The 25,032-nt window shown below is 33.2% G+C and overlaps 5 protein-coding genes and 1 non-coding gene across 7 annotated transcripts; 3 read left to right on the top strand and 3 right to left on the bottom strand.

The window, feature by feature from the left end:
- Positions 1–727: 727 nt before the first annotated feature.
- On the bottom strand, positions 728–2,463 carry LOC18022073 (50S ribosomal protein L35, chloroplastic). Its single transcript, XM_006404842.2, has 3 exons — positions 2,082–2,463; positions 1,566–1,682; positions 728–915 (listed from the first exon to the last, which is right to left on the bottom strand). The coding sequence occupies exons 1-3, from the start codon at positions 2,334–2,336 to the stop codon at positions 838–840; spliced, it is 450 nt and encodes a 149-aa protein (XP_006404905.1). The 5' UTR covers positions 2,337–2,463; the 3' UTR covers positions 728–837.
- Positions 2,464–7,980: 5,517 nt separating this feature from the next.
- LOC18022072 (QWRF motif-containing protein 4) lies at positions 7,981–12,062 on the top strand. Of its 2 annotated transcripts, XM_024158392.1 has the most exons (7): positions 7,981–8,259; positions 9,590–10,918; positions 11,002–11,121; positions 11,204–11,320; positions 11,411–11,500; positions 11,592–11,699; positions 11,777–11,893. In XM_024158392.1, the coding sequence occupies exons 2-7, from the start codon at positions 9,656–9,658 to the stop codon at positions 11,891–11,893; spliced, it is 1,815 nt and encodes a 604-aa protein (XP_024014160.1). In that variant the 5' UTR covers positions 7,981–8,259; positions 9,590–9,655. The 2 variants fall into 2 exon arrangements, with proteins under 2 accessions (XP_024014160.1, XP_006404904.2); XM_006404841.2 differs by lacking the exon at positions 7,981–8,259 and having other exon boundaries at positions 9,656–10,918; positions 11,777–12,062.
- Positions 12,063–12,425: 363 nt separating this feature from the next.
- Positions 12,426–14,344, bottom strand: LOC18022071 (translation initiation factor IF3-2, chloroplastic). The gene is made up of 9 exons (XM_006404840.2): positions 14,002–14,344; positions 13,867–13,906; positions 13,710–13,769; positions 13,566–13,618; positions 13,431–13,480; positions 13,298–13,331; positions 13,129–13,201; positions 12,943–13,035; positions 12,426–12,851 (listed from the first exon to the last, which is right to left on the bottom strand). Exons 1-9 carry the CDS (start codon positions 14,289–14,291, stop codon positions 12,648–12,650), a joined length of 897 nt encoding a protein of 298 aa, XP_006404903.1. The 5' UTR covers positions 14,292–14,344; the 3' UTR covers positions 12,426–12,647.
- Positions 14,345–16,804: 2,460 nt separating this feature from the next.
- LOC18022070 (eukaryotic translation initiation factor) lies at positions 16,805–20,414 on the top strand. The gene is made up of 9 exons (XM_006404839.2): positions 16,805–16,951; positions 17,544–17,603; positions 17,725–17,826; positions 17,919–18,053; positions 18,136–18,233; positions 18,338–18,425; positions 18,517–18,867; positions 18,953–19,195; positions 19,293–20,414. Exons 1-9 carry the CDS (start codon positions 16,805–16,807, stop codon positions 20,310–20,312), a joined length of 2,244 nt encoding a protein of 747 aa, XP_006404902.1. The 3' UTR covers positions 20,313–20,414.
- LOC112088276 lies at positions 17,362–17,468 on the top strand. The gene has a single exon (XR_002900441.1). It is a non-coding gene; the product is annotated as a small nucleolar RNA snoR103 (small nucleolar RNA).
- A 1,526-nt stretch (positions 20,415–21,940) lies between the features above and the next one.
- LOC18022069 (UPF0057 membrane protein At2g24040) lies at positions 21,941–22,823 on the bottom strand. The gene is made up of 2 exons (XM_024158420.1): positions 22,639–22,823; positions 21,941–22,270 (listed from the first exon to the last, which is right to left on the bottom strand). The coding sequence occupies exons 1-2, from the start codon at positions 22,726–22,728 to the stop codon at positions 22,145–22,147; spliced, it is 216 nt and encodes a 71-aa protein (XP_024014188.1). The 5' UTR covers positions 22,729–22,823; the 3' UTR covers positions 21,941–22,144.
- Positions 22,824–25,032: the final 2,209 nt, after the last annotated feature.

Below are 25,032 nucleotides of genomic sequence, written 5' to 3'. Positions count from 1 at the left end.
AATAAAAAATTATATCACTGCGTACTACGTGGAAAATTTCACTAGTACTAAAATAATGATCGGTTCTACAGAATATATCGTTTTATTGTCACCTCACCAATCATAACAAATGATAACAATCTTATCTTCTATAACACCGATTTATGTTATTGATATTTCTCATGACCCAAAAAATTGTTATTGATATTGCTTACATATTTTGAATTATTTTGCTATGGTTTATCACTATAGTCATTTCCACTATAAATTATTAATCAACAAACGAAAACTTCAATCATAATCATAATAATTTGCTAGTTGATTTTAAATTTTCTACTAAATGTTTAAAACTATGTGCTATTAGATTTCAAATTTCTATGACTAATGTTTAAAACATTTCGAAATTTGGTTAATTCAATACCATACTCGCTATATTTTTCCAAATCTGAATGAACTCTCATTGTGAAAGCATTAGCTAGCCAGTCACTACCTCAGCCGTAGCATCTCTTAATGGTTGACAAATTATGGATGGGTTGAAACTTGAGACTAGAGAGTTGAAACAGTTATAAGTGAGTTTTGTCTGATTATAAAACTTCGAAGTCTCCTCTAAGATATTTGTCTCTGATTTTTCAACCCAATCATTGATCCATGTGTCATGACCAAACTCCTTGCTGAGCTATCATCTGTTACACCTATAATAATTTGTCATGCGAGACGAGAAAATGAGGAGGAAGAAAAAGAAGACAGAAAATCGAAACAAAATCAACTCATAGACCAAATTATCATACAACAAAAGGATATTATAACAACTTAGATTACAAAATGAGAAATACAAGAAAAGGATCAAGCGAGCTCTGTTTAAGTCGCCTTTCGATTGACTTTCAGGTAGGGCAGAGCGCCGATCACGTTGTCATAGTCGCTCCGGCTCACTTCGTGCTGCGTTACAGAAAAAAACATAACAGAAAGTTAGACATTATAGAGAGAAGAAGGAAAAGAACAGAACAATAAAGTTGCTAATGAACAAAGGACAACAAGCAATAACTTGAACTTGTGATCATGAGAATCATGCCTTACGTTTTTGTCTTTTCGGTTTTACTGGTTGAAGATAATAGAAGCCAATACAGTGAATCTCAGTGGCATGGCTTCCATATCGCACTATTAATCTACTAGTAGCTTTTAATCCCAATTTTAAGAGATTCAGCAAGCGGTGCAAGTAATCGAATGCACAAGGAAAGACAATTAGTTTGAAGTTCAAAACTATAAAGTGTTTTGAAAAACGAAACCATGAATTTAGTATGACGACATTAGCAGCCAAGTCTCGACTACAAAAAAGGATGATTTTTTTTTTTTTTTTTTTTGCGTCTGCACTATCATCATTCTATGCTAAGAGCTACACCTCATGATGAAACATTCAGCAAAACCCACACACACCTAATACTTGAGATAGATGAGTGCATTTTACACATACAAAATGATACCCTTCAAAACATGCAGAATCAAAAGATTGTGGTTTGCAAACAAAAACAAAGAAGAGAAGCAATAAATCGTCCAATAAATCCTTGTTAGAAGTTGAAAAGAAAACAAACCATTTTCGATAGACGCAATTTCCTCTTGTTGTTTTTCTTAGCTAACAAATGCTGCTTCCCGGATCGTCTCCTCACTATCTTCCCCTTACCTGTCACCCTGAACCGCTTCGCTGAGGCCTGTCAACAAATACATTATGCCCTTTTTCATTCAACAAAGACTAACACCAATCAACAAAATCGAACTCTTCTGCTAAAATAAATGGAGTAAAATGAAGTTCACAGTTTCAGAAAATCCCTTAATTCCAAGTGTACCACAATGACGCCGATTTGTTACAATCACAGTCCTTGATATTACATGGAGGCTATAAGTAGTAATCTAATTACATAGCAAAATTCAGAAATATGTCAAATGCTTTTTCACCCAAGAAAATAACAACGAAGAAGTAAAGTTCCAAACTTTTCGAAGCTATTAAACAATCACTGATTCCAATTTCCGACATTAAATTCTCGAAATCCTAGTACTCCACTTCAATTTCAGCTCAAGCAAATTAGAGTGAGAGAGAGAGAATAAAAGACCTTGTGGGTTTTCATCTTGTAGCCCTTGTGAGCGAAAACGGTAAGAGACTTAAGCCTCTGAGAATGCGAGGAAACAACTGAGGAAATCTTCTGAGGAAAAACCGCGCGAAGCCCAGAAATGCAGTGAGTTGAGCCAAGGCTCGAACACGCCTTGTTGAATCGAGCGAATTGAACGGGAACGCGAAGGGAAACACTTGGTGAAGAGCGTAAAGGAGAGAATCTTAGGTTAACGGAAGCCATGGAGAGAGATGCCATAATGGGTTTGTGCTCTCGGCGTCTTTTGAATCTTTGTTTGCTCTTACTGCAATTGCAAGGAGGGAGGAAGAAGATAAGCTTAGTGAACGGATGAGGAATTCGGAAAATTCGGATTATCGTCGGCTGTAAGCTTGGTTTTTTCCGGTTTAAACGGTTCAGAGAATCCGATTGATGTGTAAACCGGGATAGTCAGATTATGGGCTTTTTAGGCCAAAACAGGCCGGCCTAATAGCTCATCAACCACAGAAAAGGAGAAGAGACAAAACTTCTGATGAGAAACTGCAGTGAACTCTTTTTTTTTTTTTTTTGATAATACTGCAGTGAACTCATGCTACTAGACTATTGAGTCTTTCTTAGTAATCAAAGATGAAAATTCTATTAAAAAAAACTGAACATGATGAGCTTAGAAATAAATTTGATCCCATATCATCTGCCAAAAGAATTTTTTAAGCCATATAAACACTAGTAAAGCACCCTGAAAACAAAAAAAAAATCGAAACATTTTATATTTATATTATTTTCATACATTTCATAATTGTTTAATTGAAACTATGCATGGTTTTTGGATTCGATTTTTATTTAGTTAACTATTTTGTGGAGACAAGATCTTCCGGACATCACATAAGATCCTCTACTACGTCTCCTTCATTAAAAATCGTCCTAGTGTTTCCTTGTGATACTTAGGATTTGCTTATATGGCATCCAATGTCAACTTCATTGTTTCGTTTATAAAATAATAAAAGGACAGTTTGTTTTCTCCTCATATTGAAACATGGATCTCTTGTTCTAGTTTTGTCCACTTGAATATATTCTTGTACTAATAAACTCATAAATTTCTACAATTTCTACAATTTCTGCATAGTTCACTTATATCCTTGATACTATATTGCAACCAAGATTTTATGGATTCCTTTAGAAGAAAAAAGAATTTCAATAGCTGAATTTCAGAGCTTGAATTCCATAGTTCTCTGGAACAAGTCTTTGCTGGATTTTATTATCCTAAAATGACGATAGAATCTTTTTAGGTCCATTTCAATTAAGAGATTATGAAACTGATAATTGAAGCATTGTCATTAATTTAAGGGAGAATTGGTTTTATAATGCTGATTGAATTATAATTTGTCTCCATAATGTTTTTTGAAAATAATTTGTCCTTATAATGTTTTACTGAAATTTTTTCCCATTATACCCATTAATTTCGAATTATTTAATTAATTAATTTTTAAATTAATAATATTTTATAATTAAAAAATATCAGTAGAAAAGAGATTCTACATCCCCATCCACACAATCTCTTTCTTCTTCATCGACATCATTGATACAGTCTCTTCCACCTACACAATCTTCGCCGGAAAATCAATTTCTGGTAAATACACAATACACAGTCGACACAGTCTTTCTCCTTCGCCTATCTTCTTCGTTATCATTCAGTTTCGAGTTTAGGGTTTATAAATCCACTTTTTATCTGTCCATGATTTCTATGAACCACAAGTCACATAGATATATAGCATGTTTGAAGTATAAGATATGTAAACTTAGGAAAAATCTGCTTGATCAATGAGAAAGAAGAAGAAGAGAACGATGATAGCTAAAAAAAAAAAAAGGTCAAAAATTGATAAAAAACGCAAATTAAAAAAAAATAAAAGATTTTTGAAATTTTTTAGATCTGGAAATTAACTAATTTTCCTAGATTTTCTCAGATTTTGGTAGAAGATGTATTCTATGTTAATGTAGAATAAAGTCTAACAGGTAGAAGATGTATTCTACGTTAATGTAGAATGAAGTCTAACAGGTAGAAGAACCGTTCTACAATAACGTAGAACCTGGTCTAACAAGTAGAAGATGTATTCTACCAACATGTAGAATATAGTCTATCCAATAGAAGTTGTAATCTACCAATCGGTAGAATATATAAAGACCTATAGAAAACGACTTCTACAGGCTGATAGATTATATGAAGAACTATAGAAACAGGATTCTACGCGAACGTAGAACATAGAACATGCATTCTACCAAGCGTAGAACGAATTTTTAAAATATTATAAAAATATTTTTTTTTCCATAAATGATATACGAAAAATATTTTTAATTCTCTTTTAGGTATTTTTGAAAATTTTAAAATATAGTGTCGAATTTATTTTTAATTATAACTGCCATAACTGATTTAAAAGGACAATTATGTCAAAAAGTGACAAAAAAATGAAAAACATTAAGGGGACAAATTTTAATTCAATCAGCATTATAAAACCAATTCTCCTTTAATTTAATCAGTATATAATCACTTCCAAAAGAGATATTCCAAGAATCACAAAATCCAAATCATATTTATTTATTTGTTCTCGGTTTAATATGAACGAGGAAGAAAGTGAATGAAGTAGAATGTAAATTAAAGGATATTGAATGATTTAATTTTAATGAATGGCACAAATTAGATCCAATAACTTTATAAAAAAGGAATGGAAACACTGGAGAAGCATGGCATATGCAATAACAAAATGTGGTCACAATATAATCATGCTAAGCACATGAATGCTCATCATTTGGTCTTTGCTTATATACTTAACAACACCAAACGCCAAAAAAAAATGAAGAGTTATCTAACTTATCTTTTACTTTCGGCATTTTAATTTTTTCATGGTTATTATAATATTATTTTAATTTATATGCATTTTTCTACAACAATCATTATATATTTATATACATTACTTTGTTTTTTTTTGTTTGGCTAAATACATTACTTTGTGAGTAGTATATAGCTTCATTATTACTCTTATCCAAAATCCATCAATTCGGTTAGGTGAGCTTGTGGTTTAATTACACACTGTTTATTTAGTTAAAAGTTGATACTAACGCAATTAGTGTTTTTGGTTTATTTACATAATAGAGTAACAAAAAAAAAAAGTGGAATAACCTTGTCTCCTAGTGAAATGAACAAATAAAACGAATTAGGTAAACCGTAAACGAGAGAGGGCTCATTTTTCCACTTAAGAGGAGTAACAAGAAAGAAAAAGAACACCTTTGCAAACAAATATGAAATATGGTTTTGATGGTGAAATCGTATGTTGTTCTAAATAATACGGTCTAATCACCAAGTGAGTTTTGGGCTATTTTCTATTGACAAGTTTTCAAATTCTTCAAAGTTATGCGTTTTTGAATCTCCTAGTTCCATTCCCCAGTTGAGAGGGATATGAAATGTGTGTGTTCTTCAGCCCATAACTCATCGATTAATCTAAATTAAAGGAAAACTAGCACGTTGTTAATTTAACATGTTTATACCGGTAAACAACTTTATAGACTATTAATTGCTATCGATCTATAATCAACTTTGAAAGTTTAAAGTGATGGATGATGAATAAAACAACAACAAAAATTATTGAGTTCCAACATACGTGAATCTATCTAGGGATAATTAAGTGAATAACCAAATTTCAATAAAGTGTGAAAAATATAACCATCAATATACTAAAATTAAGCAAGTAATAACAATTGATCAGTTTTTTTGACGATTTTGTCCTCTATAACACATATATATATATATAAACAGTCTATCTACGACACATATTGTTACTCCATATATTTTATTTTATTTTCTGTTAAAAACATTCTACTAATTAATTTAGTTATATATATTTACACAAAAAATACTGATTTATTTTTACGTCTAACATGATTTAATTTTTTTAAAAAACTAACACAAATTTTTTTCATATGTGAATAGTATCATCAATAATATAGCAAGTCTATTTTTATCAATAACAAATCTATTTTTTCAAAAATTTAGCAGATTCATGAATATGTTTTTTGAAGTTTTTATCGCTGAGAATCCAAAATTTGTTGTTTACTTGACACTATAGCTGAGGATCCACTTATTTGGAGTTTCTTGAATTGCTGAGAAATAGCTCACCGTTAACAAACAAAATTGATTTTTGGTGATACTGGTGATGGAATTAGTCAATAAATAGTTTTTCTTAAGAAAATAGATGTTTATACATATATAAAGAATTAGCAAATAAAAAATAGCAAAATTTTTGAACATTTTGTCCATCCATATATTAAATCATGATTTACAATGGACCAATATATTATTCTACTAAAAATCGATTCAATGACGTGATAACTTAGCTGATCATGGACAATGTTCTATATACGCCAAAAATATTTTTTTATATATAAAAATAAAATTTCTATACAAAATATTTTTCAGTTGTTTCCTGAAAAGTTAACTCTTCTTGTCTAAATCTTAGATCCATCTACAATTAATTCAATTCAATTTCTAGATCCATATTTTAAAGTTCAATAATTTAAGTAAAACCAATTGCATAACAAAGGTTCCATAAGAGGGTTAACGTCTTTGTCTTTGTCGATGGAAGGAATCAGAAAAGAACGAACGAAGTCGTGAACGAGTTGGGGATTATCAGAGGAGACATGTGGAGAATATTGTGGGAGGAGAGAAGGAGAATCAGGGGGTGGAGGAACATATAATCTGGTGAAAATTGAAATTTATTTTATGATTCTTTAACGAGTTTGTTGATAATGATGATGGTGTAGGTGCAGAAAAATATGTGGAGCACTCTCTGTGAGAGAACGAGTGAAAGAGAAATGGTGGTAAGAGAGAAAAAAAGGGAAAAAAATAAGAAAGAAAAATAAAACGAATAAAAAAGTATTAATATAGAATATACAGAAAATATCATGTTCAGATATTTTTTTTGGTTAGTTTGTGAATTATAGTTTGTTTGATGGTTATTGAGTGCAATTTTCCATCTATCTACTACATGGGTTCAAACAAATTTAAAAGTTTTTTATATTGTTTTCCTACTCTGTAAGACTACAAAATGATTTCCCCTAAAAGTAATTTTAGTCAAATGTTTAATTCTCTTTAAATATTATTTAAGAAAAATATGTGCAACATTATGAACATTGCTTATCGTTTTTCACAAAATATACACCAAACCTCTATAACTTAATAATATCGAAACTGTAATATTTTATTAATTTATCGAATAATTAATTTATCGATATAAAAATTAGCATAAAAAACTAATTTGAAATTTAAATGTATTAATTTATCGAAGTATTAATTGATATATCGAGTATTTATATATAGATGTTATACTGTACTTACATTAAAAAAATCACTTGTATAAACACTATGGGAGATCTATTAAATTAAATATTTTGAATGATTTAAATTTTAATAAGAGTTTAGATGATTTTGATGATTTAGTTTAAAATTTTCTGCAACTTCATATATAATTATGGAATTTGAGTTTTTATATTTTAACTAAAAAAAACTTTAAAATCACTTGAAACTATTAAAATCCTAATATTTAAAATATTTCTAACAACAATCGATTTTAAGAAACATTTAGAAATCCTACATCTAATAACACTGAATTTTATAAATTTTAAAAAAATCGGATTTGTTAATTAAAATCACTCGAGATAAATACACTTCCCTACATTAAAAAGTAAATGACAATCGTTATCATCATACGATGTTTTGTAGGGTCAATGAAATAATATATAATTTTTTGAACATTTTCTCGTTAGGTTACCCAAAAAATAATAACTTTAGTTGAAATTTGAAAAGAATAAAGTCTTGTCAACGATCAATATACACAATGCAGCAGTAAACAAATATTCAAAATCCGTTTCCTCTGTTCTCCTCCTCTTGTGGTGGCCTCATTACGCGTTTCAAATTCAAAATTTTGTCGAAAAAAAACAGAAATTTTTCAGAGTAGTTTCTCTTCCGAAGCTGTTCCGGCGACATTTCTCCATTTCCGACGAGAAATTTTCAAACTTTCAAGCTTGGGTAACTCCGATCACGTTCGTATCATTCCTTTTGATATCGAGGGCAGAAACCATTTCTCTGTTTTTGATTACTTGGTGATCAAGTGTTCTTCATCATTCTCTCGATTTCCAGGTTAGATTCTCGAGTTTCTCACTTTGATCGCATTTTGATTTTGATCAAATTTAGAAACCCTAGTTTGTTTTCCTGGATTTTAACCCGATAATATATTAGATATCATAATAGAAACAACGAATCAAAATAGAAAAAACAATTTTCGATTTCCTGTTTTTGTTCGGAGAGATTCAGTGAACGAAGAGAACAATTAAATATTCGCAGAAAAAGTTTTTAGTAAAGTTAAATAATAAATTCCAAATAGTTTCGATCGATGAAACTTGTCTGCTTCATGAGAGACACAAGCCGTGTTTAAAAAACAGACAATTTTTGTATTCTTCTCATTTCACTATAAACCAAAAAGAAAAGTTTTGTTTTTGAATCCCAAATCTCATTGTTTCACGAGCTTCATTTTCCCGAGAAAATTTTGAAGTTTTCTTCCTACCTTTTTTTTCTCTCTAATTGTCAAAACATAAACGATAGTTATAATCACAAAGAATCAAATTGCTAAAATCATCTGCATTATTGTCACCATTACTGAAATATTTCACCATTTATCTGAGAGAGAGGACACTGATTCTTCTACACACGTGGTCCTCTTTGTCTCTTCCCATTTGAGAACATATGAATCTGCAAATCTTATTTAAAATAATCTCATGGCATTATAATAATAATAATCAAACATTTCTAAATGAATTATTAGTTAAAGGAAACTTCTTTTTGTTAACTTTGAGAGGCTTTTTGATTTTGATTGAGGAAGAAGAAGAAGAAAGGTGGGTCTGTGAATGAAACTGATATCTCCATTAATTTTCCAGCCCATCCGACCATGGCACACCCGTGACAAAGACACTGAAAAAAAATCTTCTTTTTTTGTTGCTCAGAAGTTAAAATTAAAGTCTTTGATTGAAATCAAGAATATCTCTGTAAATGTGAAAGTGCAATTAACTACTCTAGTACTTAGACCAGCCTTTTACTCTGTCTCTTCTTTATAGTCCTAGGCACAACTTTTCTTTCTCTCTTTAACTGCCTAGGTCTCAAGCTGTTCTTGTTGTCTCCTTTTTTTCCTTTTGTCTTAGGGGACCCCTACTCACTTATGGTGATTTGAAACTAGTCAGCTTGTCACAAGGACCAAAGATTGTCTTGATCTGTTTTAGCTTTCATGATGTAAAAACCATCTCAAAATCACCTAAAGATCTTACCTTTTTTCTTGATCTGTGTCTCTGTTGTAAAGATGTAATCTTTTTTCTTTCTTTATCATATGGGTTGTCTAATATATTCTCTCTGCTTTTGTCCATCTTTGCTCATCTGTGAGGTATCTGACTTTTCTCCTTTATCCATTGATCTCTGGCAGAATAAAAATGGTCTAAGGCATTAGCTGCTGAATCAAATCAATGCAAGTTTGTATCTGTTAGCCTGAATGGAAATATCTTTTGGTTCCAAGAAAGCAGCAATGGCGAAGCAGCAGCAATCGGTAGCAGATACTACAAGACCGCCTCTTGTTCCAGCAGAGAAAAACAATGTCACGCGCCGGTCTAGAACAATGGAGGTCAGTTCAAGATACAGATCACCGACTCCAACTAAGACTGGGAGATGTCCTTCACCTAATGTCACGAGGACAGTGTCTTCAAGCTCTCAATCGTTCTCGAAACGAGCTGTTTCAGCAGAAAGGATACGCTCTTCGACGCCAACTAATCCGTCCACACCGGTTAGTGATGTACCGGTTTCTTCTAGGAGACTATCTACTGGTCGTTTACCTGAAAGCTTATGGCCTTCTACTATGAGAAGCCTCAACGTTTCCTTTCAGTCTGATTCGGTATCAGTTCCTGTTATCAAGAAGGAGAAACCGTTTGTTACTTCTTCGACTGATCGGACATTAAGACCGTCTTCGAATATAGCGCATAAGCAGCATAGTGAGACAACCTCTGTGTCGAGGAAACATACGCCAGAGAGGAAAAGAAGTCCATTGAAAGGGAAGAATGTGTCAGCAGGTCAATCAGAGAATTCCAAACCAATAGAACAGCATCGATGGCCTAGTAGAATTGGGGGAAAGATCACTTCAAATTCTATGAACAGAAGCTTGGATCTTGGTGATAAAGCGGTTAGGAGAATGTCCTTGCCTTTGTCTAAACCTTTGCAGAAATCTTCTAGTGACGCTGCAAGGTTGTTGTCTTCTTATGAAAATGGTGGATTAGTAATGTCCCCAACGAGTTCAGAAGATGGTAATAGTTTAACATGGACATCTGAGTCTCACAAGCTTTTGTCTGCAAGTTCATTAGATAGGAGAACTTCAGCTAGAGTTCACCCTTTGTCTGCTCCTGGATCACGCGCTGCTTCACCGAGCAGATCCTCATTTTCATCATCGTCCTCTAACTCTCGAGGCATGAGTCCCTTGAGAGGGTTGAGTCCATCAAGAGGGGCAAATTTCTCTTGTGTGAGATCGCCTACACCACCACCAAGAGGTGTAAGTCCTTCCCGGATAAGACAAGCCAACACGTCTACACAATCGAGTAGCACCACAACTTCGGTTCTCAGTTTCATTGCTGATGTTAAGAAAGGAAAAAAGGCAACTTATATAGAAGATGTTCATCAGCTGCGCTTGCTCTATAACAGATATTCACAGTGGCGGTTAGCAAATGCTCGAGCTGAGAGAGTAAGATATATTCAAAGGTTAATTGCAGAGGTAAAATTTGAGCATCTTTCTGATTAGTGTGAACATTGGTTGAAGTTGTTTCTTCTTCTGTTTTAACAATCTTGAGGTTACAGGAAACTCTATACAATGTCTGGCATGCAACATCAGACCTAAGAGATCTTGTGACCAACCAAAGAATTTGTCTCCAACAGTTGAAGCTAGAAATCAAGCTTGAATCCATCTTAAACGATCAGGTATATCTCTCTTACATGAAAACAGAAGTTGTGTCCATCGGATTATCATCCTCGTGATCTTAAAATGTAAGTATTTGCACAGATGGCTTGCCTTGAAGATTGGGCCATACTTGAGAGAGATCACGTTAGTTCTTTAACTGGAGCCATTGCAGACTTGGAAGCAAATACTCTCCGGCTTCCACTAACCGGAGGAACAAAGGTAATATAATTTTCCTTTTCATAGAGTGATAGACAACAATCTGAAGACCAAGAATCGAGCTATGATTTAGTAAAGCTCTTGTGATCACAGGCAGACCTCGGGTCCCTGAAGTTGGCTATGTCCTCAGCTCTTGATGTAATGCAGACAATGGGATCATCCATCTGGTCTTTACACTCCCAGGTGAGACTAATTTTCATGAATGGCTTTCAAATATGTCCTCTCAAGTAGTCAAGTGCTTGAACTTTTCCCACTATTGCAACTACTTACGCAGATGGAAGAGATGAATAAACTTGTTTCGGATCTCGCTGTTATAGCTAAAAAAGAAAACTTTATGCTTGACAAATGTGAAGATCTCTTGGCATCAACCGCAGTCATGGAGGTAACGAATCAAACAAAAATCCAAGAATCTAGTTATAGTTCAACACGTTAACGTGAGTTTTTCATGTGTGGATCCAGATAGAAGAGAGAAGCCTAATGACTCACTTAATACAGAAGAAACAAGAGGAAGAAGAAGAAGTAAGAAATGATGCAGAGTCTCAGTTGTTGCCATTAAGCAAGTTTCCATGGCCATAAGTGGCGCACAGTAGCAGTTTCACACGGCCAACACTTAAATTGACTTGTAAATTGCTCTTTTTGGCTCGCATTTTCTTCTACCACTATCTTGCCTTTTGTCTTTAACTTATAGGAAAAACATGTAAAATAGAGAGTTTAAAGAAAATCAATGAAAGATGCCATTTCATTATTCACATGTAAGCTCAGTTTTAGGTTTTCTTCTTTACTACGTACTGTATAGAATCTCAATTAGTATGGTAATCAATAAGTACTGTAAATAGCGAAAGATATGGGGCATAATTTTAAATACCAAGACATCTAGGGTAGTTTTAAAATACCAAAAGATCTGGGGGCAGCTGTAGAAATACCGGAAGATCTTGGGAAGCATAAAAAAAAGAACTTGAACGCATCAAGTAAAAAAATTACATTTTGCAAAACAAAAAAAATCAAAAAAAAAAAGCAGTAGATTAACCATTATCCCATCAGAATTTACCACCTTTTCTCCTCCAAACTATATTAACAAAAGTTTGGTCTTTAAGAAAGAAAAAAAAAAAATACAATTTGTATGAATTGACTAAGCTGATAAGTTATACAAAAAGATTCCAGGAAAGATCTACAAACGAAGAACATCATTCAAATAGGACTAATTCTATTTGTTACAGCTCTTAAGACACGGTAGAAAAGTAAATATACAAAACTTTACTTTAGCTCTCAAATGCTTTACCTCATGATTTAAACTCCAGACGCACTTTGCAGACAAATGGCGACTGTAATTTTATGACGACGTCGTTATTTCTGCAGCTGAAACTTCGTTTTCCGCAACTGAAACTTCTTTTTCCGCAGCTAAAACTTCATTTTCAGCTGATTTTTTCTTCTTTCTAGAGGATGGTTCTTGTGGTTTCCGAATCATTTCCTTGTTTGGCACCAAGATAATGAACAAGTTTCTGTCCCGGAAGTTTTTGCTCTCTTCAGTCGCAAGCTAAAATATGCAGGACAAGTTTCAGTGACTCAAACAAACATGATTCGAAAACACTTCCACAGGCAAAGTGAAAGGAGAAAGAATATGTTACCTCTCCTATTTCAGTTTGAAAACGTCTGAGAAGTTCAATAGCGATATTTCTGAACTCGTTTTCTCGTCCTTTCATGCTCACAATCACCTTAACCTGAGAGCATTACAAGTAGTTCATAAACAAAAACATAACTGGATGGGGCAAGATAGTATTTACTGAGTTGTATGAAGAATATGTGGGAACAACCTTGTCACCATCTTGCAAGAACTTTTGTGCAGCCTTTAGACGTACAGTATAATCATGCTGATCAATGTTATAACTGCCGAAACAACAACACCAAAAAAAAAGAGAATCAGTTCCAAAGAAGTCATTGCAACATGACAAACAAATAAACTGAAAGGTGTGAACAATTTACCCCATTTTAAGCTCCTTTAAGTCCATGCGAGTGGCTGATATAATAAATTAACACAAGATCAAACAAATAAGCTTAGCTGTAATCAGCAAATCTCCAACTCTAAAAACTAAGGAAGAGAAGAGCAGTCAATTACTTTTCTTTTGTTGATCTTTTTTCTTCTTCTGCTGTTCATATCTGTATTTACTGATAAACCAAAAAAGAAACATCAACGTGATACGATTCTACACGGTTAAGGAGCCATTTCAATACATTATATAGAGATACTCACCTATAGTCCATCATTTTAACAACTGGAGGATCTGCATCAGGCGATAGAATCACCTGAAGTCAAGCAACACAACAAGCATATGGAATTTTGCATACCAAAATAGCATTTTTGTATTTGTATAAATTCTTGAATGGAAACACATACCAGATCAAGCTCAGCATCTTCAGCCATTCGAACGGCTTCGTCTTTAGACACTAAACCAAGCTAAGAGAGCAAACACAAACTGCAAATTTATGATTCTATCTTGCTGAAATCAAAAGCTGTGTTTTTCTTACTGATTTCAACATTAAGTCACTTTTACCATGTTTTGTTTCTCATCGATTAGCCTAACAGTAGCTGACCTAATCAAATCAATCACCACGAATTTAATGAAATTTTCAAAATCACCAAAACAAAAACAAAAATGAAAGCTTTCAATTTGGAGAAGAAACCTCACCTAATTGAGGAAATATCAAGCGCATCATCTACTTCGGATTCTTTTGGCCTAACTCGTCTAGAGTCTCCAGAGAAACGATAACCTCCTCCGCCACCACCACCTCCGCCGTAACGGCAAGTGACGGCGAGGCCATGGCGAGGAGAATTGGCAATGGAGTGTTCGGCCTTGGAGACACGAAGGCCGCAGAGCTTGGAATCGATGGACGAAACACAGAATGGTGAATTCGAAGCCAATTTGGTGATTCCGGCGAAAACGGCGTTGAATCCTACGGAGCTGGTTATACCAGCCATGGCGCTTCTTCACTCGGAGCTTGAAACCTTCGAAACCGCAATAAACTCTTATCCTGAAAAGACCCACGAGATCGAAAACTACGTCGGTTCAAAATTTAGTGTTTGAACCGAAACGACAACGTTTATTCATGGGCTTAATGGGCAGGTTCATGGGACCCCAATATGTTATAAGTAATGGATTAGCCCAAAATAAACTTGTCGTTTATATATCGAGAATGTATCAGCATAAAAAAATTGTCGGTGACATTAAAGGGAGAACATCTCATAAATGACACAATTCTAGAAGGTTTGCATCAGAAGTCCTCTAGGTAAATTATGTGACACAATTCTCAATCATTTCTCTGTCTTCTGTTATATTTCCTGGTTAACTATCAAACTTGTCGATAACCGGTCTTTTGTTTCCTTTTATCATTTTGTCAAATACATATCTTTAAGCCTATGACCGTTCAAAAGCATTAATCATATTATTTTCTCTCTTATTTTCTGCTCATAATTTGTACAATTCTTCATCTTCAATGAGCACAAAATCTTTGAGGGATCTTTTTTACTTTTTTACGCTTATTTTTAAGAGTTGTTGTGATATCCTTTTTCTATGAATTCGCAGAAAAAATTCTAAACCAAAAAGATTCATTTGCTTTTTTCCAGTCTCAAACTATCTTTAAGAGTTATTGTATTCTTTTTCTATAAATTTGCATACGAATTTCTAGACAAAAAAAACTCATTTGCTTTTTTTTTCCAATCTCAAACTATCTTTAAGAGTTATTGTATTTTTTTTCTATGAATTCACATAAGAATTTCTAAACAAAAAAAACCCATTTGCTTCTTTTCCGGTCTCAAACTAAGTCTAGAGTTTCATTTTTGAGAACCCTTACAAAGGGGAAAAATTAACTATTTGATGACTTTTACCCCACTCATAAGAGGAAGATGAGTGATACTAAGGTACTTAGTTTGCAAAAGGTTTATACTTGGTAATCACGTTTTTCATAACTGTAGGACGGTATTCGTAAATCCGTCCTTATGTTACCAATCATCAAAAATTATTGCAATTGGGGTGCGTTTTTATATTTTTAATAAAAAATAAATAGTACATGTGCAGTTTTAGTTTTGTGAAGAAAAACTGAAATCTACATAGAATAGTAACTACGCTAGGTTCGGCTTGTGTTTTTATGTGCAGTTTTATGTATTACAACTGATATTTTTAATAAAGATCAATATACTAATTGTATTCATAAAAATTATGTTAAAATTTTAGAACTGACAAAAAAATTATGAAATTAATTAAATGAATCAATACAGTTTTTCTTTTTGAAAAATATGTTTAGACCATTTCTAATTTATTATTTTACTAATACTTTTAATATATTTTTTTCTGAAATATCTATCATATTACATATATGTTATTTTTTCACTAATTAAATAGTATTTCGCACCATCGCAGTTGAATTTATTCTGCACATATCGCAGTTGAATTTTTCCCATAAAATAATTGAGTCATCAAAAAAAGTTGGCAAACATTCAAAAAAAAACCCCTGATTAATTCGTAAATCTATTTTCCAGCATTAAAAAGATCGGCGGATAAGAATATTTGCGCATGTACCGCAATTGAATTCTCCCGCATGTACTGCAGTTAAATCGTACCATACTTTAAAACCAATTTTTCCGCACAACCAAATACGCCGTCACCATTCGGATCCTTAGAATTTTTTTTTTGGAACGAATTTTTTTGAAAGTTTCTATCCTGAATTATTACTAAATAAATAAGTCAAAATTTTGTCAAGTCCAGATAGTCTGGAATAGATTATCTGCATACAAATCATTGAAGTTTTGTTTCTATATTGAATGATGTTTCTTAAAATGATTTGAGAATTTTTTTTGGTTATAATTTTCTGATTTTAAGTTTTAATCTCGAATTATCAATAAATAAATGAGTCAAATTTTTACTAAGACCAAATAGTTTGAGATAGATTATTTGCATGAAAATTTTTAATTTATGTGTTATTATACAGAATGAAACTGCTTAAAAAGATTAAAGATAGAGTTTTGTGTAATTTTCTGATTGTATTGATCTTGTTTGGTGATCACTTTTGTTACATACTGCCACAAGAGCTTGTAGATGTTCCCTTGGAACTTGGAAGAGATAAAAAAAAAATTGAAATAATTAATAAATAAATAGAGGTAATCGTTGAAAATAATGACCTTTGCTCATGCAACAACCCATGACACAAGTGCATTTAAGCCTTTAATAGATTTCTCCATCAAAATATAGACTCTTTAGCAAATATCAATATCAATCAAATCAGAAAAGAAAAGGAAAAGAACAAAAAAGGGAAACTAGGGTAAACAGCTGCAAAATAATCCCCCCCCAAAAAAAAAAAAAAGTACCACCGTCATATCTCCTACATACACAAACACACACACAGACACACGTATAATATCTACATCGCTCTACATCTGCTAAATTTTGCTTTTCTTCTTCCAATCATATCCGTAATATCGAAAAAAACAATCGAGTAATGCAACAACAAGGTGAAACGTCGGTGTTGAGTTTGAGACCCGGAGGTGGCGGCGGCAGAAGCAGGCTTTTCGTTCCGCGTTTTAGCTCTTCTTCCTCTTCTGATCTTACCAATGGCGGCGGCGAAGAAACTACTTTTTCCGTCAAGGTAAACATTGAAATTCCTCTGTTTTCCCTTCTCTCCTTGTTTCTCTTCAATTTGATTTCATGGGGTTTCCGCAATTTTTCTCGTTATTTTGAGTTTGATTGAGGGTTGAATCGTACTGTGAATAAAGTTTGGATCTTTTGCTGATTCTTATGTTTGGGTTTAGGTTTATGTTTAGATTGTTAGTTTGAATCTCATGTAATGTTTGGAGTCTGGACAATCAATCCTCTATTTTCTCCTTCGCCATGTGTTTCTCTTCAATTTGATTTCATGCCTTTTCGCAAATTTCTCGTTATTCTGAGCTTAAACGAGTTGTTTGATTGAGGGTTGAATAGTATTTTGAAGAAAGTTTGAATCTTTTACGTTTGGGTTTGGGTTTGGGTTATGCAATGTCTTAATTCTTGGTGGGGTGCTCAAGTAATGTGACCTTACTGTAAATATAGACAAAGATTAATACTTGTGGGGTATTAGGTGAGCATTCTATTAGCTTTGGAAGCTCATGAAGAACCTACAGATATGTTCTGTTTTGTCTTATTGCTGTTTTTTTCCGTCTTGTTTAATTGAATTCTGAGCTATCCAAGGTTATGTTTTGTAGAGAGGAGACGGTGCTGAACGTTTGCGGTTTTCCCGAGAACAGTTGCTTCAGCTGAAAGAGGTATCATGTTGATTCTATTTCTTGGGCAATAACTTGGATTTGCTCTTGTACTTTGTCCTGATCTAGTTTGTTTATGCCCTGTGAACCAAATCACTCACCAAATTTTTCTTCTTAATCACAGTCGATCCAAGTCTCTGCTGATATTCTGAGACGCAGTAAGGAAATCGCGGCTGAGCTTTTTGGCGAAGAGCAGAGCTGGGTTGATCGTGCAGCTGAGAGTAAAGTGAGTGTTATCTCTTTTGTTTTGGTTGTTTTAATTTTCAGACTTCTTAAGAATCGTCTTTTAAATCCAATTCTGTGTTTTGGTCTTATCAGCCATCAAATCAACTTCAGAATCGTTATTCCGATAACCGTGACTGGCATAGTCGTGCTCCGATCCCAACTCCTGCTAAAGAATGGTCAAGGGACGAAGCTAGAGAGGCTAAATATCCATCCGGGTCTAACCAAGCGGTAAGTATGCATTTACTTGTTCTTTGTGGCATACTATTACTAGTTTCTGCTTCTTGTTTGACTTGTTCATCTGTTGAAACAGTCTGGTCCTCCCCCTGTGCTGTTGAAAGCAGAGGTCCCATGGTCAGCTAAAAGAGGAGCTCTTTCAGATAAGGACCGAGTCCTCAAGAGCGTGAAAGGGTATAGTTAACAACTATTTATGAGTCGTTTTAGCTTTTGTTGCTTGGGGTTAGTTTTGTTTTCTATTCTGACTGATTTCGTTAACAACTATTAACTCTCTGCAGTATTCTGAACAAGCTTACGCCTGAGAAATATGAGCTCCTCAAAGGTCAATTGATCGACTCTGGCATCACTTCTCCGGATATTCTAGAGGTTTCTTACAATTCCTGATGTAAAATTGTCTCTTTATCATTTATCCTCTCTCTTCATGGCATTGATTTGCTCTCCTTACCTTCAATTGCAGGGAGTGATACAGCTAATTTTCGAGAATGCTGTACTGCAGCCCACATTCTGTGAGATGTATGCGCTTCTGTGCTGTGATATCAATGGCAAGCTCCCTTCGTTTTCATCTGAGAAACCTGGTGGGAAAGAAATTACTTTCAAACGAGTCCTTTTAAATAATTGCCAAGAGGCATTTGAGGGTGCTAAAAAAGGGATGGAAGAAATCAAACAGATGACCAATCCAGGCCAAGAAATGGAGAGAATGGATAAGGAGAAAATGGCGAAGCTCAGGACCATAGGGAATCTCCGTCTGATTGGAGAGCTTCTGAAGCAAAAGATGGTTACCGAGAAGATAGTTCATTTTATCGTCCAAGTACGTATATGACCCATGTTTCTTTGTTTGTTAATTGTTACAGTGTATATAGTTTGTTTTATTGAAGTTGAATCTGGTAACACAGGAGCTTTTAGGAGATGACAGTAAAGCTTGCCCAGCAGATGGAGATGTCGAGGCTCTCTGCCAATTTTTTATAACCATAGGGAAGCAACTTGATGAAAACCCAAGATCTCGAGGTGTGAATGACATCTACTTCCAGCGGTTCAAGGCTCTAGCAATGCACCCTCAGTTAGAGCTGCGTCTCAGGTTTATGGTCGAAAATGTTATTGATCTTCGAGCTAACAAATGGGTACCAAGGCGTGAGGAGGTAAGATTTTTTAACATTCCTTTCTCAAATCCTTACTTCTAGTCCTCTGCTCTTGATCCGTGCTTACGTGTTTGTTTTCTTACTATGTACATGGCAGGTGAAAGCCAAGAAAATCACTGAAATTCATTCTGAGGCAGAAAAGAGTCTTAATTTACGCCCAGGTGCAATGGCAAGTATGAGAAACAACAACAACAACCGTGGTGCGGTTTCTGGTGCAGATATTGACTCTGGAAACATTCTTGGCCGTCCTGGTACTGGAGGAATGATGCCTGGCATGCCGGGAGCTAGGAAGATGGCAATGGATGAAGACGGCTGGGAAACACCACGAACCCGGTCCATGCCAAGAGGCAATAGACAGACGCCTGTTGCTCGTGTTCAGCCTCCTCCCGTTATCAACAAGTCACTCTCAGTCAACTCAAGGCTGCTTCCTCAGGGCAGTGGTGGCCTCCTTAATGGTGGTAGTAGGCCAAGCGCCCTTTTGCAAGGTAACGGTTCTAGCTCAGCTCCTCAAGCCCTTAAACCCGTTCCAACCATTGAGAAGCCACAGCCACAGCCACAGCCACAGCCGCTGCCACAGCCTCAGGTGGCTCCTGTGGCTAATAGCTTGAACACAGGAGAGCTTGAAAGAAAAACCAAGTCGCTTCTTGAAGAGTATTTCAGTGTTCGTTTATTGGATGAGGCATTGCAATGTGTTGAGGAGTTGAAATCCCCATCTTACCATCCGGAGCTCGTCAAAGAAGCGGTCTCACTTGGTCTGGAGAAAAACCCTCCGTTCGTTGAACCAGTTGCCAAACTGTTGGAACATCTGATCTCAAAGAATGTTCTGACCTGCAAAGACTTGAGGATGGGCTGTTTGCTCTACGGTTCTATGTTGGATGACATCGGAATCGATCTTCCAAAAGCACCAAACAGCTTCGGAGAGATCCTTGGGAAGTTGGTCTCAGCTAAAGTCTTGGACTTTGAGCTGGTTAAAGAGGTTCTGAAGAAGATGGAAGATGAATGGTTTAAGAAAACCGTGATTGATGCGGTGATAAAGATCGTTAATGAGAGTCCATCGGGACAGTCTCTGTTGGATTCACAGGCAGCGGAAGTGGAGGCTTGCCGGAGTTTGCTATAAAAGTTATATTTATGTTTTTGCCGTGGACATCTTTTTCTGAGTAATCTGAATAATTTATTTTATAAAACTTAGTGCTATCATATACTTGGAAGATTTAGTTTTGTCACCTCTTTTTTTTGTGTTTATTGTAGTTTTCTTCTTCTTCTTTTTTTCCTTCATCTTGAGTTTTGAACATTTCAGGATGAGAAACAGATGAAATATACATTTGTTATGTAATTTTTCGAGGCAAGAAAACTGAGTTAGACGCAAATGTAAAGGTAAACAAGCCATTGTGTTTCTTAGTCTCTTGTGCAAGAAAAACTAAAAACACACTTATGATACTCATGTTTCAAAAACCTTACAAACCCTAAAGGACAAACAAAAGAGAATCATAAAACAACCAAAGTAAAACAACTAACGGGAAGCTACATAAATCTAGAAACAGATCAATCACTTATGACACGAATTATACTGACAAGATTTAATTGCAACTATTAAAAATTTCAGATTCTTTGACTCTTTGATTATATAGGAAATTTTAAAAAGGACAACCATAATCGTTGACGTTAGTAATCTATACATTCCTTGATGCCTTGGTCAGTTTCATAGCTAATCGTCTATCATGGAGAGTAAGTCGTCCATAGACCATTATTCTTTACTTGGGAATTATTGATGTGATGTAATTCTAGATTATTATAGGATTATCCATGCCACCCACAACTCAAAAAACTAAAATTATTATAGGATAATCCTTACAAACCAGTCTATGTCTCTTTATAATTGAACAACCTAGCACAGATGGATTATAAATTCCCATCAAGATGACATTTTTGCCATAAACCTTTCTAATCAAACATCGTTTTAATTAAAATCAGTTAAAAGTTTACAAGGAATATGAAATCTTCAGTGGTATGTTGTTGTTTCTTGATCATCTCATTTTTGTTAATAATTCAATCTCGTCCTATTTTATCAGATGATCACAATGATGGTCGAAAACTTGTTGAACACGGAACCGCCGGAGACAACAATCTTCACATTTTCGTTAGAAGAATAGGGATTATTCCTATCTTCATCCCTTCAACATCCAACCGTCGATCTCCTCTGTTGAGCTCATGTAGTTCTTTTGGAACTGCTCTTCTTAGTTCCGTGCTACTGATTTTCTTCACGTTCTAAAATACAAAATCCTATTGCAAATGTGTCTCATATATTCTTTTAAACATGAGCAAATGTAAGTGTTTCTCTATGTTTGTCTCGTCTTACTTTTATTTTTCTTCTTGTTATCAAGCCAAATCATGGGTAGAAACCCCAATTCTATCTAATTTAAAGTGTATACACTGCTTAAAAGGAAACCATAACGATTTTCGTATATGGTAAAACTCGATATTCGTCATCTAACTCGAATAAACTACTCCACGACATACTCTTGAGTATGTCTTTGTACTAATTTTATCTTGTCCCAATCTTAAGATTAGTATTCTGTAACTCATGAGAAAGTTTTTACATTGTTGATCTATGTTTTGACAACATTTATCAAAGACTCAAAGTTTCATAATTATGATAAATGGTCACACTTCTTCTATCTGATCCACTTGTTTTACACTTGGTGCAAGCTTAAAGCTCGGCTCGCAAAGAGGTTTGCTATTTAGTTCAATTTTGATATGAAGATCCCTAAACTGTATCATATATTTGTCAACAGATACAATTTTACACCGAGACAAAGAAGAAACCGAATAAAAGAGTAAAACCAAGCGTTCATGACATATATATCAACCTCCATGTTATAAGATACAGTAATCACGTTTTCAAAGAATGTTCACAAGAACAATGAAAAAACACCAGGAACTTAAATCCTGTCAAGCGACGTAGTAGTATTCATCAGAGTACTCATCACGGTGCAAGAACAAGATCGCGTAGATTGCATAGATTATTCCTGGGAGATAGCCTAAGCATGTGAGAATCAAACAAATGAAGAACTCAACCTGCAAAATTTAAACAAGAATCATCATAAGTTGGGTAGGGCAAAATTTAAAAATTTCAGGCCTTTTAACAAAAAAAAAAAAAAATTAAAAAATTTCAATGATTTTTATTTTCTAGTCCCTTCATTAACTTTTATTTCTAAATAAAACCACCAAACTAAAGTCAATACAATGCAATTTCCCAGAAGGTTTCTCGGAATCGAAAAGTAATTGATCACAGATTAATTCCCAGAAAACCCAAAAGAAAATAATTGCAATCAATTTCGATTTATACGGTTTCTTCGGCGATTCATTTCCGGGTTTAAGCTACAATTTTCTCAGTTTCTCGGTGGATAAAGAAGAGATCTCAATTCGGAATCAGATGAACTTACCGTGCAACAGCCATGCCTGAGACAAACTCCGACAGGAGGAAGAAGGATCGCGATCAAGATCTCGCAGCAAAGCTCGCAACTACTCGCCATTAATTCACAGGGAGAGGGAAAAGAGATGAGATCAGCTTGAAGACTTTGTTGTTGACCCAAGAAGAAACCTCTCGAAAATATAGGTTTGTGATTTGTCGTCGATGTCCAGCGACGTAAATCAAATAATTAAAGATAAGAAAAAAGAGTAATATCCGTGGATTTATTTTTCTTGACAGCTGGCGTGTTTCGATTTGTTAACTCCCGGATGCTTTGGTAAGGCTTCGCACACCAAAGCTGATGTTTTAGTTCTTTTGGGTAACCAACCATTTTAACTGATGTCAAAAAAACAAAAACAAAAAACCATTTTAACTAAAATAAGAGTAGGTAACTGCACTAACAAAAGGATTATTACTGGTAATTGGCAGTACATTAGTTTCATAAATGCTTTCGTTATATAGCTGTATTCCTAATTGGTTAAGTACTTATTTGTATCCTCCTTACGCTTAATAATTAACTAGAATTACACTCCGTGCACCGCACGTAATTTTTTTATTTTTTATTTCTAATATAAGTTGCATTAATTTTTTTTTAGATATAATTAGTTTTTGTTATTTATTTTTTTAAATCAAAATATTGTTATCATGTTTTAATTTTAAACAGTAAAAATTTGTATATTAGTAGAATAAAGTATACGTTAATTAAGTATACATTGATATAATGTTAATTATAAACTTTGTTATTATGTGAATTTAGATTTACACATAAAAAAACTATATATCTATGAATTTGCTAATCCGTCCGTTTAGTTGTCTTAAATCATTATTAATATCTTACATGTTTTGACAAACTAACCCGTATATATGATTATAATTATAAATGTATAACCCTAGAAATATTTACTAATATTGAATATTTGGACCGATTGATTATGAAAAAATATAATAAGATATTTATTTACTATTTGTGCTATTACAAAAATGTATATATATATATATAAACTGGCTAACATGTTAATTTAATTGTCTCAAATCATCTTAGTATATTATATGTTTTAATAAATTAACTCATAGACCTTAACTATATATATATAATTCTAATCAGCTCGATCATATTATTATATAATATAAATATTTATTAATCTAAAATATTTGATATTTTAATAAATTATGTTTTAATAAATTAACTCATCGACCTTAATTATATATATATATATATATAACTCTAATCAGCTCAAGCTCGATCATATTATTATATAGTATAAATATTTATTAATCTAAAATATTTGATATTTTAGACCGATTGGTTATGATAAAATATGATAAAATATTTATTTACTATGTATTTTTATAAAAATATTATTTAAATTTAAAATTTAATTTAAATTTAACATGTATTTAAAAAATTTTAAAGTATTAAAATTATTATCTAAATTTTCGTTATAAAATTTAATTATATTTTTTTGAATTTAAATTAATTTGGATTTAGATTTTTGTAACTAAATTTAATCATAAATTTCCAATAATTTAAAATTTAAATTAAAGATGACCTAAATTTTAGGAAATTTAAAAATATCTAAATTAATAACTAATTTTCAGAAATTAAATATAAATATAAAATAAAATATTATAAAAAACCTTTGAGAATGTTTGGAATCAAGCACTAAATGTGCTTCTGTTTTAATATACTAGATATATAAGATGTTACAAAAAAAAATGAAACTAACATCTTTGAGATAAAGTTATCTAATTATTAATATTTATTTTAAAATTAACTGTATAAAAACTTATCAGTGTTATATAAACATGATATGTAAATTTTTTCATCACAAATTTAATTCAAAAATAAAATAAACAAATCTAGCCGATTTAGAAAATAACAGATTTTATATGACTAAATATTGTTGATTCTTAGAAATAAAATTGTACAAAACGAGTGATCACTGTGTATATAATGCATAATCACCGTATTATACATAGTCAAAGAGTTTTTTTTTAATCCAAACTATTTTATTTGATTATGAAACCAGTTACAAGCCATGGTACAAAATCATGCAGTTTTTGCAAAGAGATTACAAGAAATAAAAAGCTTGGATACATTGAATGTATCATATGCAATCGCATCTTCTGCTAGATACATAGTCAAAGTTGGAGAAAACTAATGTGTATATTATTCAAAAGTAGTAAAAATATATATATTTTCCAAAATTAAAAAAAAAACTTAACAAGCTTAAAAAACTTGCTAATCTCTGCAAAACCCTCTATTTGATGAATCCCGTAAATATAAAAACATATTGCCAACAAAAAGGAAAGAAAATCTATAAAAACATTTTTTTTGTCAATATATAAATAAAAAAAGAGTAACCCC

Source organism: Eutrema salsugineum, unplaced genomic scaffold (genome assembly GCF_000478725.1).
Source record: "Eutrema salsugineum unplaced genomic scaffold, Eutsalg1_0 scaffold_15, whole genome shotgun sequence".
Classification (NCBI taxonomy): domain Eukaryota; kingdom Viridiplantae; phylum Streptophyta; class Magnoliopsida; order Brassicales; family Brassicaceae; genus Eutrema; species Eutrema salsugineum.
Note: the sequence above shows the minus strand (reverse complement) of the source record. Positions and strands in the feature narration are given on the sequence as shown.